The sequence below is a fragment of the Herpailurus yagouaroundi genome, unplaced genomic scaffold (genome assembly GCF_014898765.1).
Source record: "Herpailurus yagouaroundi ecotype Mexico unplaced genomic scaffold, PumYag 141, whole genome shotgun sequence".
In the NCBI taxonomy this organism is placed as follows: domain Eukaryota; kingdom Metazoa; phylum Chordata; class Mammalia; order Carnivora; family Felidae; genus Herpailurus; species Herpailurus yagouaroundi.
The window spans coordinates 64458608-64473870 of NW_024412396.1; the positions used below are offsets into that span (position 1 = coordinate 64458608).

Genomic DNA, 15263 nt, shown 5'->3' on the forward strand with positions numbered 1-15263 from the left:
ACAACTGCTTTAGAAAATAACTTGCCATGACTGAATAAAGTTGAAACTGCCCACACATGTCTCAGGACTCAGCAGTTGCAATCAAGATACAGATAAGATAGCAGATAATGGCAATGTCCTTTATCAGTAAAATGGGTAAATAAATTATCCATTCATGCAATAAATGCAGCAGTGAAAACAATAAGCCATGCACCCACAGGAACACACAGTAAAATGGCTAAAACTCATGAATATGATAGAATACTAAGTGAAAAAAAGCAACTTGCAGATTTATTGAATTTACATACATTTCAAAATTGCATTTATACAGAGTTCAAAACTATGCAAAACCATACAGTGTACTATATGGAGATGCAAACATATGTGATAACCATACAGAAAAACAAGGGGTGTTAAGCATAACGTTTTGGACTAGTGGTTCTCTCTGAAGTAGTAACGCTGGGAGGAGATATGGAGGATGCATCAGGAACTTCCAAGGACATTTCTTTCCTTCTACCGGGTGGCAAGGGGTTATCTGCAGTATTGCTATTCTCATATTGTATATGTATTATCTAAATACTGTTCTGCAGCCACTCGGTAATTAATAAAAATTTCAAAACTTTATGTCTTCTTTTATTAGGAATTTAATAGACCTGAACAACATATTTACTACTAATAACAGGTAAACAAATCTTATTACTTTCCACCAGCTATCAACAAAGTCTACTTATAACTTAGAAAAGTTCACCTTAAATTCTTTTTTTTTTTTTTTTTAATTTTTTTTTTCAACGTTTTTTATTTATTTTTGGGACAGAGAGAGACAGAGCATGAACAGGGGAGGGGCAGAGAGAGAGGGAGACACAGAATCGGAAACAGGCTCCAGGCTCCGAGCCATCAGCCCAGAGCCTGACGCGGGGCTCGAACTCACGGACCGCGAGATCGTGACCTGGCTGAAGTCGGACGCTTAACCGACTGCGCCACCCAGGCGCCCCTTCACCTTAAATTCTTAAAGTAAATCACTTTCATGTCATCTCTCTTCATGGGGGTTCATTTTATCTATACTTTATATATGATTCTTGTACATATGAAATCTAATAAAGATACTTTATTATTATTTTTTTTAAGATACTTTATTATTGTTATTTTTTTATTTTAGAGAATGCACACATGCATGTGAGCAGGTGAGAGGGACAGAGGGAGAAAGAGAGAGAGAGAGAGAGAGAGAGAGAGAGAATCTTAAGCAGGCTCCATCCACACTCAAAGTAGAGCCCAATGTGGGCTCAATCCCAAGACCCTGGGATCGTGACCTGAGCTAAAATCAAGAGTCGGATGCTAAACTGACTGAGACACCCAGGCACCCAAAAAAAAGACATTTTAAAGGATTATGCTGCAAAAGAAAAAGATCTAAAGGATAATCTACATTATTTTAATCCATGTGAAATAAAGTGCTCAATGTATCTAGTTGAAAAAAGAAAATTATAGTTACAAGTGTAGGTTAATTTTTTTAGCGTCCCCTAAAACATTCATCTATGCTAAAAAAATTAAAATTTCCACCATCTCGGGGTGCCTGCATGGCTCAGTTGGTTAAACATCTGACTCATGACTTCGGCTCAGGTCATGATCTCATGGTTCGTGAATTCAAGTCCTGCATCAGGCTCTGCAATGACAGTGCATGGAGCTTGCTTGGGATTCTCTCTCCGCCCCACCCCTGCATGTTCACTCTCTCTCTCCCTCTCAAAAATAAATAAACGTAAATAAATAAATAAAAGTAAAAATAAATACAAATAAAAATTCCCATCATCTTACATGTGTTTTGTCTCCTCTAAACTCTAAGTCACACGGAGAAAACCCTGAATAGCCCATCCATCATTAGGCCAAAACATAGGGTAACAAGTAGCCACTCAAACAACATTTACTAAAATTAACTGTTTAGCAGATTATTTCTAAAACAAAAACTCTACAATTGTTCATCAATAATAATACATACAAGAGAAAATTATTTTGACCAACCTGTAATGACATCAGTTTTCCTTCTAAATGTTCTGCCTTTTTCTTCCATTCAGCTACAAGCTGTTTGTGCTTTTCTAGTTCGGCAGAATACATAGCTTTTTCCTCTAAGGAGAAAAAAAAGTTACATTAGTATTTGGCAATTATGTGATAAAATTAGCATTTTAAACCACTTGAAAAGTTTTTTTTAACATATATACTTTTATTTATCTTTGAGAGAGCGTGACAGAGAATTTGAAGTGGGCTCCATGCTGACGGCGAAGAAGCCAATGCGAGGCTTGAACTCATGAACCGTGACATCATGACCAGAGCTGAAGGCAAACGATTAACCGACTGAGCCACCCAGGTGCCCCCAAACCACTTGCAATTTTAACAGTTCAACAAAAACAGTTCAAATGTCTCAACAATAAATTTATACATGCCCTAGTTTTTACTCTGCCATAAATCCTTCTCCACTTTGTCCATCACGCAAACTCTTCCCTCTTTTCAGAACGCCACTCAAATATCTTCTCCTTGGCAAAGCCTTCTCTATGGCCATGTAACTCTGTACACATGTCCATTCTAGTTAGGTATAGCCGGCCTAGATACTTCTTATTTTAGAATTCAAGATTTCGGGGCGCCTGGGTGGCTCAAGTGGGTTAAGCAACTGACTTCAGCTCAGGTCGTGATCTCACAGTTCGTGGGTTCGAGCCCCGCATCGGGCTCTGTGCAGACAGCTCAGAGCCTGGAGCCTGCTTCGGATTCTGTGTCTCCCTCTCTCTCTGTTCTTCCCCTGCTCGTTCTCTGTCTCTCTCAAAAATAAATAAATGTTAAAAAAAATTTTTTTTTTAAATAAAAAAATAAAATTCAAGATTTCAACCATGAGTAAGCCTGAAGATCTACATATGTATGAATTTAAAGGTGTACTTAGGCACAAAATTATAACCCCTGTTACTTCATAAGCCTCATATCCCCTAATCACCTGCCCCTCACTAGCAGTTAATTCACTGCCAATCACTGCTGAATGTATGAATAAACAAACGGATGGGTACAATGAAGGACCTAAAGGAGGTACATTTGAGGATGGTGGGTAGATATGAAAAAGCATATTCGGTTATCAGCATAAAACTGCTCTCTGGTCATAGCTACTGTGTCTCCAGAAAAGTATTTTCCACCCGGACAAGAAACTGTAGTTACCTCAAAGTCGAGATGAATGACTGAGAACAAGCTAATCAATATTCAAAGGACAGTGATTCCCAATGATTAATTCTCTGAAGCATATTTAACCTCTGACCAGTATTTCAAAGCTTAAGCATTGTTTCTAGTGATCCTTTCTTCAGCACATGATCATCCTTTCTATATGACTTCATCCTTCCCCAACTCTCACCTTCACGGATCATATGATACCAAAACATGTTTTTAATAATTACCATATGGAGTTCATGTTCTCCAGGCCTAACCGTAAAAAGTCTACATTGACTTGTTGACGGCTACTTATTTTTTCCTCCTACAAGTGGGTAACCTTTCAAAGACTTCCCCATGCCTATTTTAAAATAGCACCAAAATAAGCCCAAATTCCCAAGAACTACAATAATTTATCTTCACTGAAAGCCTGACCGCACAACTCACCTTGCTGGAAATGCTCTAGCACCATCTGCAGGTTGGAGAGCGACAGAGCGTACTGCTTCACTTGCTCCCGAGAGACGGACAGCTGCAGGGCGGTTTCGTCCCTTTGCTTGGAGACCACATTCAGCTGCTCCTGCAAGGACTCTACCTGCAAACTGGCTTGATGGCTTCAAACAAAAAGAATGCAAGTCAAGTTGTTTCTGTTTACTTTAACCACATAAAACATCTTCCCTACTTCCAACCGAGCCACCCAAGTGCCTCCATTTTAACCATTTTTAAACGTGCAGTTCAGTGGCACTAAGTATATTCGCACTGTTAGGCAACCATCACCACCACCATCTCTAGAACTTCATTTCCCCAGGGGACACTCCACATCCGTTAAACAGTAACTCTCCACTCCCAGCAACGATCATTCCACTTTGTCTCTATGAATCTGACCCTCCTTACATCTTATTGCATTAAACTCATGTTAGATTTCAAAGAAACTCGAAGAGTCCCTCTGATCTTTGTTCTCCCTGTTTTGTTAATTCACTCATTCTTCCCATGAAAATGACTTTGAACAAATGGCAGTCATTTTAAAGATTAGAAGCTGAACTAAACAAGAAGCGTCAGTATAATAAAAGTTTACAAATAAGCTGGACTAAACAAGAAACACCAGCATAATAAGAATTTACAAATAGCCTGCAACTTTCATGTTTCCAGGCTAAAACTCTAAGATGTAATTTACCATAAAATTGTAAGTTGCAGGGGGCCTTGGAAGTTATTTTGTCCAGCTTCCAACCCAACAAGCAATGGATTCTGACACCTCCTTGGCTTTTGACACTTGCACTTATGGTGAACTCACAACTTCCCAAAGGCTATCCCATTGACAAAATTTTCTGATTACGAGTTAATTCCCTTTACTATCGTCTTTCTTTCTCCTTACGTTAAATAAAACAACTCCTACCCCTGCCACAAATAATCAATCGGAGATTCTGAAGAGATTTATGTAGCACCTACCCAGGCTTAGGTCATTGATGTACTTCCTTGACGTATAATGATTACAAAAAAAACAAAAACAAAAACAAAACACTGCAATAGCCTTTCCTGGGTTTTTAATATCCAGTTAATAAATTCTTATTCAAGAGCAGTCCCTTAGAGCCCACTAAGGGGCAGCTCACTTTGAAGAAACTTTACACAACAGCACCCTCTTGTGGGAAGAGTAGTAAATTAATAATTAGGAGACTGAACTCTGCCCTCAGATGTTCCCGGACTTTATGCAACGTTGCTGGTTAGCATATCACTCAACAGTGATTTTAAGGATGAGATGAGCCATGATGTCACTCAAAAAGTTAATAAATACCAGGTGTTACTATAGTTAGGTAAGGGCTCAAAATACTACAATCTGGTTTATAGATCTGAGTCACTCATTCAACAAGTCCTACTGAACATCTATTAAACTACATGTAAGAACATGTGCTACGGGAAGGTACAAAATAAAGGGCATCTTCCTTACTCCCAGTGACCTTACATTCCATTGGATGGGTGAAGACAGAAGATGGGTCAACAATGACCTGTACCCTAAAGTAAAATAGAAGCGTGCTACCAAAGACTCAAACGAAGCACTATGCCGATTGAAAAGAAAAACATCACACCAGGGTTTGGTTTTGTATTAGAGGAGTGGGATGCTAAATGAAGCATTTTCCATGAAGGAAATGCTATTTGAAGAGGTGGGATTAACAGAAGTGTTAGGAATCAGGCCCGCTCTTCAGGTGGAGGAACAGGAAACGAAAAAGCAGAAGAAACAGGAAAACAGTAGCCCTAACTAAAGGACTAAGACACTTTGGCTGCATGGAGATGACAGTGCGAAATTAGGCTAAGGTGGCAGAGAGCCCAGAGACAGCGTGCACGTGCACAAGCAGTAGAGGGAGAGAGAATCCTTTTTTTTTTTTTTTTTAAACATTCAGGAACTTTTTTTTTAATATTTATTTTTGAGAGAAAGAGAGAGAGAGAGAACGCATGTATGTGCGTGCGTGAGTACGGGAGAGGCAGAGAGAGACAGGGAGACAGAATCCGGAGCAGGTTCCAGGCTCTGAGCTGTCAGCACAGAACCCGACATGGGTCCCGAACTTACAAACCATGAGATCGTGACCTGAGCTGAAGTCAGATGCTTAACCGACTTAGCCACCCAGGAGCCCTGAGGGAGAGACAATCCTAAGCAGGCTCCATGCCCAGTGCAGAGCCCGATGGGGGGAACTTAATTTTACAACCTGTGAGGTCATGACCTGAGCCGAAATCAAGAGCCAGACACTTAACTGACTGAGCCACCCACATGCCCTCAAAACTATTTTAATTAGAGAAAAATAAGGGCCCGAAAATTCGAAGATTATCAATTTTATAGTCTGAGGATGTTTTCCCATTTCTGCCAATGTGAAACACATGCACAAATGTTCATTGTTTTAGTTCTCATCTGAAGTAAGTCTTTCTGAAACTAAAGGTACAATAGTATTCCCTGCAAAGGTGGGGAGTTCGTCTCAAAGTGTTGCCTCTACTGGCCTACAATCTCTTCGCAGACAGAGGTAATCTGTGATCTCCTTAGATCTCCCTCAGCACCATACACAGTAAAAAAAACAAAAAACAAAAAAAAAGAAAGAAAGATGTATTTACCGCTAATGGAAATATACATGGACATGATTTTCTGGAAGATTATTTGCCAGTACATCTCAAAAATTTTAAAAACGCCCTTTGAACCAGAACTGCCAGTTCTCAAAATTTATGCTAAGGAACTCATTTGTCATTAACACAAAAATACCTATCTTGGGATATCATGGCAGCACTCTTAGTAATTTTGAAAAGTTGAAACATTTCTAAGTGTCCAATAATAAATGACTGGATTAAAGAAATTATGGAAAATCCAAATAATGGTATACGATGTAGCCATAAAATGGTATTGCAGAAACATGTGCTTTGTGAAACAAGGTTTAACTCATATTATTAATTGCAAAGGTTACAAAACAGTATGAATAGTATGATCTCAACTTTGTTTTAAAAATACATATATAGGGGCGCCTGGGTGGCGCAGTTGGTTAAACGTCCGACTTCAGCTCAGGTCACGATCTCGCGGTCCGTGAGTTCGAGCCCCGCGTCGGGCTCTGGGCTGATGGCTCAGAGCCTGGAGCCTGTTTCCGATTCTGTGTCTTCCTCTCTCTCTGCCCCTCCCCCGTTCATGCTCTGTCTCTGTCTCAAAAATAAATAAACATTAAAAAAAAATTGGTTAAATACCTTTAAAAAAAATACATATATAATATGTACACACGTGTACAAGAAGCATGCGAAAGCATAAAAAAAGGATGATCTCTGGGTGGGTGGGACAGTGACTTTATGATCTTTTTGGTTTATGAAATTTCCCTGAAGTGGAAAATATGTTTTGGTAATAAGCAGGAAAAAAAAAAAAAACCAAACACACAAAAATAAAACCACACCTCATTGAGAGACAGAACATTTTAAAATATGTTAAGCAGGGAATCAATCATACGGATGTAATGAGGCCTCCGTAAAAACTCACAAAGAGAGGGCTGATGAGCAGTGGGAGATGTGGAGAGAGGTGCTTGCTGGGAGAGAGCTAGAAGGTCTCTCCCAAGAGAAACCAGGCCTTACCCTACAGATCTCTTCCACCTGGCAGCTTCTGAGTTAAAACCTTTTATAATAAACGGCATTCTTGCAAAAATAAAATTTTGGATAAAAACAGAAGTACGGAGGGACCTAGTAACTGAAAATTTCTAACAAACCAAGAGTTAATTCATACTGACCTACTTCTTCACCCTGCTACTTCTTTCACTCTCTCCCTTCTAATATCCAAAACCTGCTCAACCTTAGATCATTTGATTAAGAATAAAATCACACGAATCAAATTAGTTCTTTGGGAGCCTGACAAAGCTAATTAAAATCAGTCAGAATTTAAGTCTAAACTCCTAAAATGATGAGAGGCAATTATCTTAATAGTTAGATTCAGAGAGAGCTAGGACACTTATCATGATAAAAAAAATAAAATGTTTTGTTTTTTTTTTTTTTTTTTTTTTAAAAAAAAAAAAGGGGAAAGAAAGATTCAGAGAGAGCTGTCTGAATGCCAGATACAGTCAAGAGTTCCACACCTTAGTGTAAAACCCACACACATACTCTGAGCCTGACCTTGGGCAGGTCACTAAACCTCTCTACCCTCTGTATCTTCATCTGTAAAATGGAGATAATGACTCTGTACGAACAAAATTAAGTAAGCTAGGGAAAATGCTTACTAATCCTGACGCTCAAGAAGTGTTCAGTTAACGTGAGTGCTATGAAGGGGAAAAGTTACCTTGCATTTTCCATCGCATTAGAAGATGAAACTAGCTTTTCCTCCAATACTGTGACTTTTTTTCTCAGTTTGGCCTCTCTATCTTCTGCAGCCAAAGCTTCACGGGTGTAAGAATCCTCTGATTCTAAAAGATGGTTACGCAATCTCTCTAGCTCCTGGTTTAAGCGTAATTCTTTGTCGCGTAAATGTTGAACCTAGGCAGAGGACATGTCTTTATTTTTCTTCTATAAAATGTTCCCCTTTCCCCTCTACAAGCCACTTTGTTATCAGATCTTCTGCCCATTACTGAAGTCTATCAATTATATACTAATTTCTCATACTGTAAGATGTATTTGTATTAGAAAAAAGTCTAAATTCACCTTGAATACTCATCTGGAAGTTTTACTTTGTAAGATCTCATCCCCTGTGGCTATAATGGAAATGGAATTGTGCAAAGTACTGGGTTCTTTGTGACAGATCACCTTTTCAGTAAAAATCTCATTTTTACATACCTTTTGGGTGAGAAATTTTTAATTTTTTTACACTGAAGTGTATTTAACAATGTTATACTAGTTTCAAGTGTATAATACGGCGATTCAACAACTCTACATTCTACTCTGCTCACCCTAAGTGTACTTATCTGACACCATACATTACAATATTATTGACATACTCCCTATGATGTATTTTACATCCCTGTGATTTATTTACAACTAGAAAATTTTACCTCTTAATCCACTTCACCTAATTCGTCCCTCCCCTCTAAAAACCACCAGTTTGTTTCCCATATTTATGACTGTTTCACTGCTTTGTTTTTTTGATTCTACATAAGTGAAATCACATGGTACTTTCTTTTCTGCATCTGACCTATTTCTCTTATCATTATACTCTCTAGGTCCATCCACATTGTTGCAAATATCAAGATCACATTCCTTTTTATGGGTAATATTCAACTCTGTGTGTGTGTGTGTGTGTGTGTGTGTGTGTGTGTGTGTGTTGTATCACATCTTCTTTATCCACTCATCTATCGGTGGACACACTAGGGCTGCTTCCGTACCTTGGCTATTGTAAATAATGCTGCAATACACATAAGGGTGCATGTATCTTTTCTGAATTTGTGTTTTCATTTTCTTTGGGTAAATAACCAGTAGTGGACTACTGGATCGTATGGTATTTCTATTTTTAGCTTTTTGAGGAACCTCCGTACTGTTTTCCACAGTGGTTGCACCAATGGGAAAATTTTATTTTATATCCAAGATATGCCATGGTTTTCACTTTTGGAAACTGAAATAAAATGCACTCTGGGAGATCAAAATCAGACCACAGCACATCAGAGGAAGACTTAGAAAAGAAATCATCTAAGAGAGAAATTAATTTTAATTGATAAATCATGCTGTTTTAGCTGCTTTTCTTACTTAAAAGTTATTAAGCTTATTGCTTAAATCACGGTTTCCTTAAAGAGAAAGCATACCTCGTTCTGTAAAGCAGTGTTTTCCATTTGTTTCTGCTTCAGGGCCAACATGACCTGGTCTCTCTCCTGTTGAAACTTAACTGTCTTCTCTTGCATCGACTTAACTGCATTTAAAAGCTGATTTAACTCCCCAGTCTTGCCCTTTTGGAAAGAAAGTAACTTTCACTTTAAGAAAAATACAGAGACATTTTCTTCATTAAATAATTCTGAAATATAGTTAACCATGTCAAGGTCATCAAAAAACAGAGTCTGAGAAACTGTCACCGTCTAGAGGGGCCTGAGGAGGCGTGACTCTAGACATAATGGGGTGCCTGGGTGGCATCATGAAGAGAAAAAAGACTTTGCGAAAAAAATTCTAATGAAGTATGAACTTTAGTCGGTAATAATACATCAATATTGGTTACTTAGTTGTTACAAATGTATCATGGTAACTCAAGATGTTAACAAATACGGGAAACCGGGTTTGAGACATACGGGACTCTACTATCTTTGCAACTTCTCAAATAATCAAGGTATTCTGAAAGAAGAAGTTTATCAGAAATGTTTTTAAAAGAATTCAAAAGACACAATCTCTTCAAATTTACCCCGTGAACAACAAAGTGTTCCCAGATCCCAAAATCCCTCAAGAGAGCATGAGTATGTGCGTGTATGCTCATTCACTGGGCACACACACCCGTCACTAGAGAAAGCACGAGTCACTGGCGGTGAAGAGATGGGAAAAGTCATTTCCACAGTTCTGTTCTCTGAAGAAAATTATTAATTGCTACTAAGCTCTTTTTTTTCCTACTTAAATTCACCTGTTGCTAAAACATATTTGGAGAGACACAGTAATTTGGGGGAGAAACCCTCCAGGTACCTGTGAGAGAAACTCATTTAGAACGAATCACAAGAGCTTGAGATGAGTATTTCTCAATCAACAACTTCACATTCCCCTTCAAAGACAATTATCAATGAAGCCAATTGACCCGCTGGAACCCCTCCTCCCCCCCAATTCTCTCCTACAAAACTCCATCCCCAACACACCTGCTCTTTTTCTTTCAGTAGCTGCTCAAAAGCAAGAGCCTTTTCCTTCATTGAATGGCACTCAAACTCTTTTTCTCGAAGCATCATGGAGAACTTCATATTAGTCTCCTGTAATGCTTGATATTCCATTTCCTTTTCCCTGGTTGTTTCTACTATTTTTTCATTTTCCTCTTTCAGTTTACAAATGTCCATTTCTAAAATCAGTATCCGCTCCTTCAGGTTTGTTACCGCCTGCCTCAAAAGTTCATTTTCATTCACTTTGTTAGTGAAATTTTCATTCAACGAAAGTAACTGATCGCTTTTGGCTTTGATTAAGAGGTCTTTCTCCTTAAGGGACTTTTGTAAAACATCTTGTTTCTCCTTTAGCTGCTTAATTTCTGAATCGGTCTGTTCGTGTTCTTTTCTTTCCAGCTCTGAGGAGGCAGCAATCGAATCGGACAACCTGTGATTATTTTCCTGGAGCGTTTTGATTGTCGCATCTTTTTCCTGCAGTGATTTTCTTAGTTCTTCCAGCTCTCGTGTAGAAGCCTCGCTCGATGGGTCGGGCTTGACTGTTCGAAGAGACTCTGCTGACTGGGAAGAGAGCGATGATCCCGAGGACAGCTGAGGCGAAATAATATCAAGTTTCCCTAAAAGAAGATCTTTGGTGTTGCAAAGCTGCCCTATGCTGTGCTGAACTTGTGCTAATTCCTGCCCAAAACTTTTGAGTTTGGTTTCATTCTGTTCGTAACTCTGGATCAGGCCAGTGTAGTCCACTTGTAACTTAGAATTATTATCGCTGTCAACCAAAACTTGTGCCTGAAGCTGATGCAGTTCTTCCTGAAGTTGGGCGGACTCGTGCTGCATATTCTGGACCGTGGTCATCACCTGCTGTTTCCACTCTTCCATTTTCTTTACTTGCTGTTTCAATTTGTCCCGTTCCTGTAGGAGCTCCTCGAACTGGTTACTATTGACACCTCCGACCTCGTTACCAGTGCTGGATGTTTGTAAAACCGTCAACAGGGTCTGGCATTTCTGACTCAAGGCATCTATTTCAATGTCTTTTTCTCGAATGATACGTGATAAATTCTGCACGGTTTCTCTGAACATATCTTGACCACCACCTTCAGATCGAGCGGCCAATTTTTTATTTTCATCTTGCAGCTTCACAAGAGCTGCTTCTTTGGCAGCAACTATATCCATCATTTTGTGGTATTCTGTTTTCAGCTGGCTATTTTCCCTGGTCTTCTCGCTCAAAACAGCTAATACTTGTTCCCGCTCCATAGCATAGGCCTGCAGCTGCTGCTGAAGGTAAACGACATCCTGGGCGTAGGAAGCCGAAGAAATTCTAGCGTGAAGAGCTTGTATCTCCACGTCCTTCTGCTGGATGATCTGCGTTAGCTTCCCCACCTCATCTTTGGACAGCTGATCGATCTGTTTCGTTAAGGATATGTTCTTTTCATTTAGGAGCTTAATCTCCAATTCTCGTTCTTTTATCCCTTTCACTAATCTCTCCGTTTCAGCTTTAGATAAATCATGCTTTTCGCCGCCATTTTCTATATTGAGGCTCCGTACTTTTGTTTCTTGAAACAGATCAGAATTCTCTGTTTGAACATCCTGCCTTTCTTCATGCAACTGGGTTTTGATGTGTTCAATTGTTTTGTGCAAATTCCTAATCTCCTCATCTTTCTCCAAAAAGAGCTGGGTGTGTGTGACAGTCATTTGCTCGTGCTGGCATTTAAACTCATCCATTTCCTTCTTCTGTTCCTCTAAAGACTGAAGCAGCTGCAGTTTACTCTGGTTTTGATCTTCAATTACCTTTTGATGACGTTTTATTTCCTCCTCGAGATTACCCTTTATCACATTCAGCTGCAACACTTCCGACTCGAGCTCTGTGACGCTATCGAGGGGCTTAGGCTCCGCCACAGGTGCAGCTCGACTCTGCTGGTCCCGGAGTCGTTCCAGTTCCTCTTTCAGATGATTGTTTTCTTCTTTCATGGACCCAAGGCTTCTGTCTTTTTCCTCTATGGTTTGCTTTAAAACTTCATTTTTTCTTAAGGCCTCAGTATGTTTATCTAATTCCTCCTGAAGCTCTGAACCTCTTTCTTTAAGTTTTTCAATAAAAATTTCCTTCTCGCTTAGAAGCTGTGTCAATTGCTTCCGCTCTTCTAGACTAGATGACAAAATTGCCTTCGTTTCCTTACAATCAGTATCCATCTGTTCAAGGTTCGTTTTGAGTTCTGCTATTTCAAAGTCTTTCTCTTGACTGAGTTTCATTAACTGCTGCTGTTCCAGCTGTAAAGCAGAGGTACTCACATCACGTGCCTTTGATAGTTCTTTAATCATCTGCTCATACTTATTGGCTTCTTCCAACCGCCTCTCTTCAGCCCGACTCAATTCTGCTTCTAACTGTCCTTTTTCCATTTTTAGAACCTCCACAATAGTGTTTCTTTCCAGAGAAATCTGATTGCTACCAGCAATGGATTCCTCCAACTGACGTCTTACATCCTCACACGCTAAAGCCAACTTTTCATTTTCCATTTTGAGATCAAAGGCAACTTTGTTTAAATTGTCATTGAGCTGCTCTATTTCTGAAAGACTTTGCTTTAAGCTTCTGACTTCGGCTTCCCTTTCTTTAAGTAAGTCAACCTTAAAATCACTGCCAGAGTCTCGATTTAGAGATTGAGTTAACTCATCCCTGACTCTGGAAAGCTCTTCCTCGTTTTGTTTAATATGCTCCTTAAGTCCAAAGTTCTCCTTCTGCATATTTAAATTACTTTTTTGTGATTTATTTAGCTGATCTACTAAATCTTCTACTTTATCCTCAAGCTTCTGCTTGGCTAAGTGCAGATCATTCAGGACCAGTTCACTTTGAACTAACTTTTCTTTCTGCACATCCAACTCTTTAGTCATGTTCCTTTTATCAACTTCAAGTTGATGGACTCTCTTTTTTTCATCATTTAGATCTTTTTTCAGTTTACTAATGATGTTTTCTTCCTCATTTTGTTGTTTTGATAGCTGATCTTTCATCAGAATCACGTGCTGAAAAAAAAATAATGTGCATGGTAACGTTACGGCATTCTCTCATTTTGGTCACCTAAAGAAAATTTTGTAAAATGTCATAAATAACAGAAGAATAATCTTCAGATATTTCTAATCCTTCTTAAAACAATACTTTTTAAAAAAATCTCAACAAAGGTAAATGGTATATGTCGTTCATCTTCAACTCGTAAAACACTGAAGCAGGAGTCAATAAACTACAGCCCAGGGCCCAAATCAGGCCTGTCACCTGGTTTTGTAAATCAAGCCTTATTGAAACACAGCCACATTCATTGTTTGCATACCACAAGGGCAGAGCGGAGCAGGACCGAGAGCACTAAATGGCCTGCAACACCAAAAATATTCACTATCTAACCCTTTCCAGAAAAAGTTTGCCAACCGCTATGACTAGATCATCAATGAAGCAAAATACCGATTAAATCACAAATTTAAATCACACCCATCGCTTTTGCCTGTTGCCCCAGTGTTCAGTCTACTGAGAACAATGTGCTGCCACGTTGTTTCTAACATCGTGTACCTGTGTGGCTTCTTGGTTCTGTCTGTCTAATTCCTCAAGCTCAGCTAGCAGTGTTTCCTTCTCGGTAAGACTCTGACTCAGTTCCTGTTCTTTTGCCTCCAAAGTCAGCCTTAAAGTGTGTAACGTGGAATCCAAATCCATGTCTCTTCCAGTTGTACTTTTAATTACTTCATATTCATTGTTCAGTTTTAGAAGTGATGCCTGAAGTTCTTCCTTAAACGACAAGAAGGGGAAAAAAACAACATACACTGTCAGTTGGAAGAAAACACCAAAAGATTACTTCTATCTATGCATCTATATCTATGTCTATATCTATATCTACCTATCTACATACACGCGCGCACACACGCACACACACACCCCTTGGGAATCTATTCCCAGACACCTGTGTCAGAAACATTACTGAATAACACTTCAGCAATGATATAGAAAATTCAACAAACCAGACTTCCCTCACGCGCAATTTTATGTGCACCTTCAGGCCAATATTTCTATAAGATCAGAAATAACATCGGACGAGATGGAATGGCTGTTTAAGTTTCCAGTTCCGGCTTCCTCTTTACCCAAAAACTTTCCCATTTGGGAGGCTTCCTGATTCCACCCCCCACTGCTGTCTTCTCTTCTGTCTGCTCCTTCCCTCCCACCACACACAGTGTTTAAAACGTCCCACATCTTTTGGGCCTCTGCACTTCCTTCCCCTAGCGGCCAATCACCAATAGCCACAAACTACATAAACATCTATAAAATTCAATGCTCATTCGTTCTAAAGTTTGTCCTCTCTAATTAGAACACAAAAGGCTTCTTTTCCCTCATAAAAGGAATTTCCCTTATTAAGGGGTCCTGTCAGAACATGAAACTTTTGTATTATCCAAGAAATTAGACTCCTTCCTTCTTTTCCCATCTATCTTGAACACAGACTAGGTTCCCCTCTTGCAAGCCTAACATCCCTAAAGATCTATCTATAATTTTTAAACTATATCTTATGTTCTGTTCTACTGGTATTTAATGCTTTTCTTCCAAACTCCAGAAGTAGAACAGTTCTCTTTGCTTCAACACTTTCAACCTTAGATTATGATATCTGTGGTACAACAACTTTAGAATCTTCTTTCATTGATAGAGAAAACTCAAACTTCTTTTTTTTTAAGGTTTACTTATTTATTTTGAGAGAGCGAGAACAAGCAGGGGAGGAGAAGACAGAGAGGGAGAGAGAATCCCAAGAAGACTCTGTACTGTCAGCATGGAGTCTGACGCAGGGCCCAAACTCATGAACCCCGTGAGTTCATGACCTGAGCTCAAACTCACGAACCCCGTGA

At 39.3% G+C, this 15263-nt stretch overlaps 1 protein-coding gene and 1 long non-coding RNA gene across 5 annotated transcripts in view; both read right to left on the minus strand.

The window, feature by feature from the left end:
* The window catches only part of TRIP11 (thyroid hormone receptor interactor 11), a 66268-nt gene that overhangs the window by 23190 nt on the left and 27815 nt on the right, over positions 1-15263 (minus strand). For 3 of the 4 annotated variants that reach the window (XM_040478046.1, XM_040478045.1, XM_040478047.1), the window contains exons 10-15: positions 13951-14163; positions 10395-13415; positions 9372-9512; positions 7922-8115; positions 3595-3758; positions 1990-2093 (exon numbers count right to left, since the gene is read on the minus strand). In XM_040478046.1, the coding sequence (XP_040333980.1) occupies positions 1990-2093; positions 3595-3758; positions 7922-8115; positions 9372-9512; positions 10395-13415; positions 13951-14163 (3837 nt within the window). Of the gene's footprint in view, positions 1-1989; positions 2094-3594; positions 3759-7921; positions 8116-9371; positions 9513-10394; positions 13416-13950; positions 14164-15263 lie in introns of those variants that run through there. The other variant, XM_040478048.1, reaches the window with a different exon arrangement.
* LOC121032207 (uncharacterized) lies at positions 106-1083 on the minus strand. Its single transcript, XR_005791147.1, has 2 exons — positions 977-1083; positions 106-727 (listed from the first exon to the last, which is right to left on the minus strand). It is a non-coding gene; the product is annotated as an uncharacterized LOC121032207 (long non-coding RNA).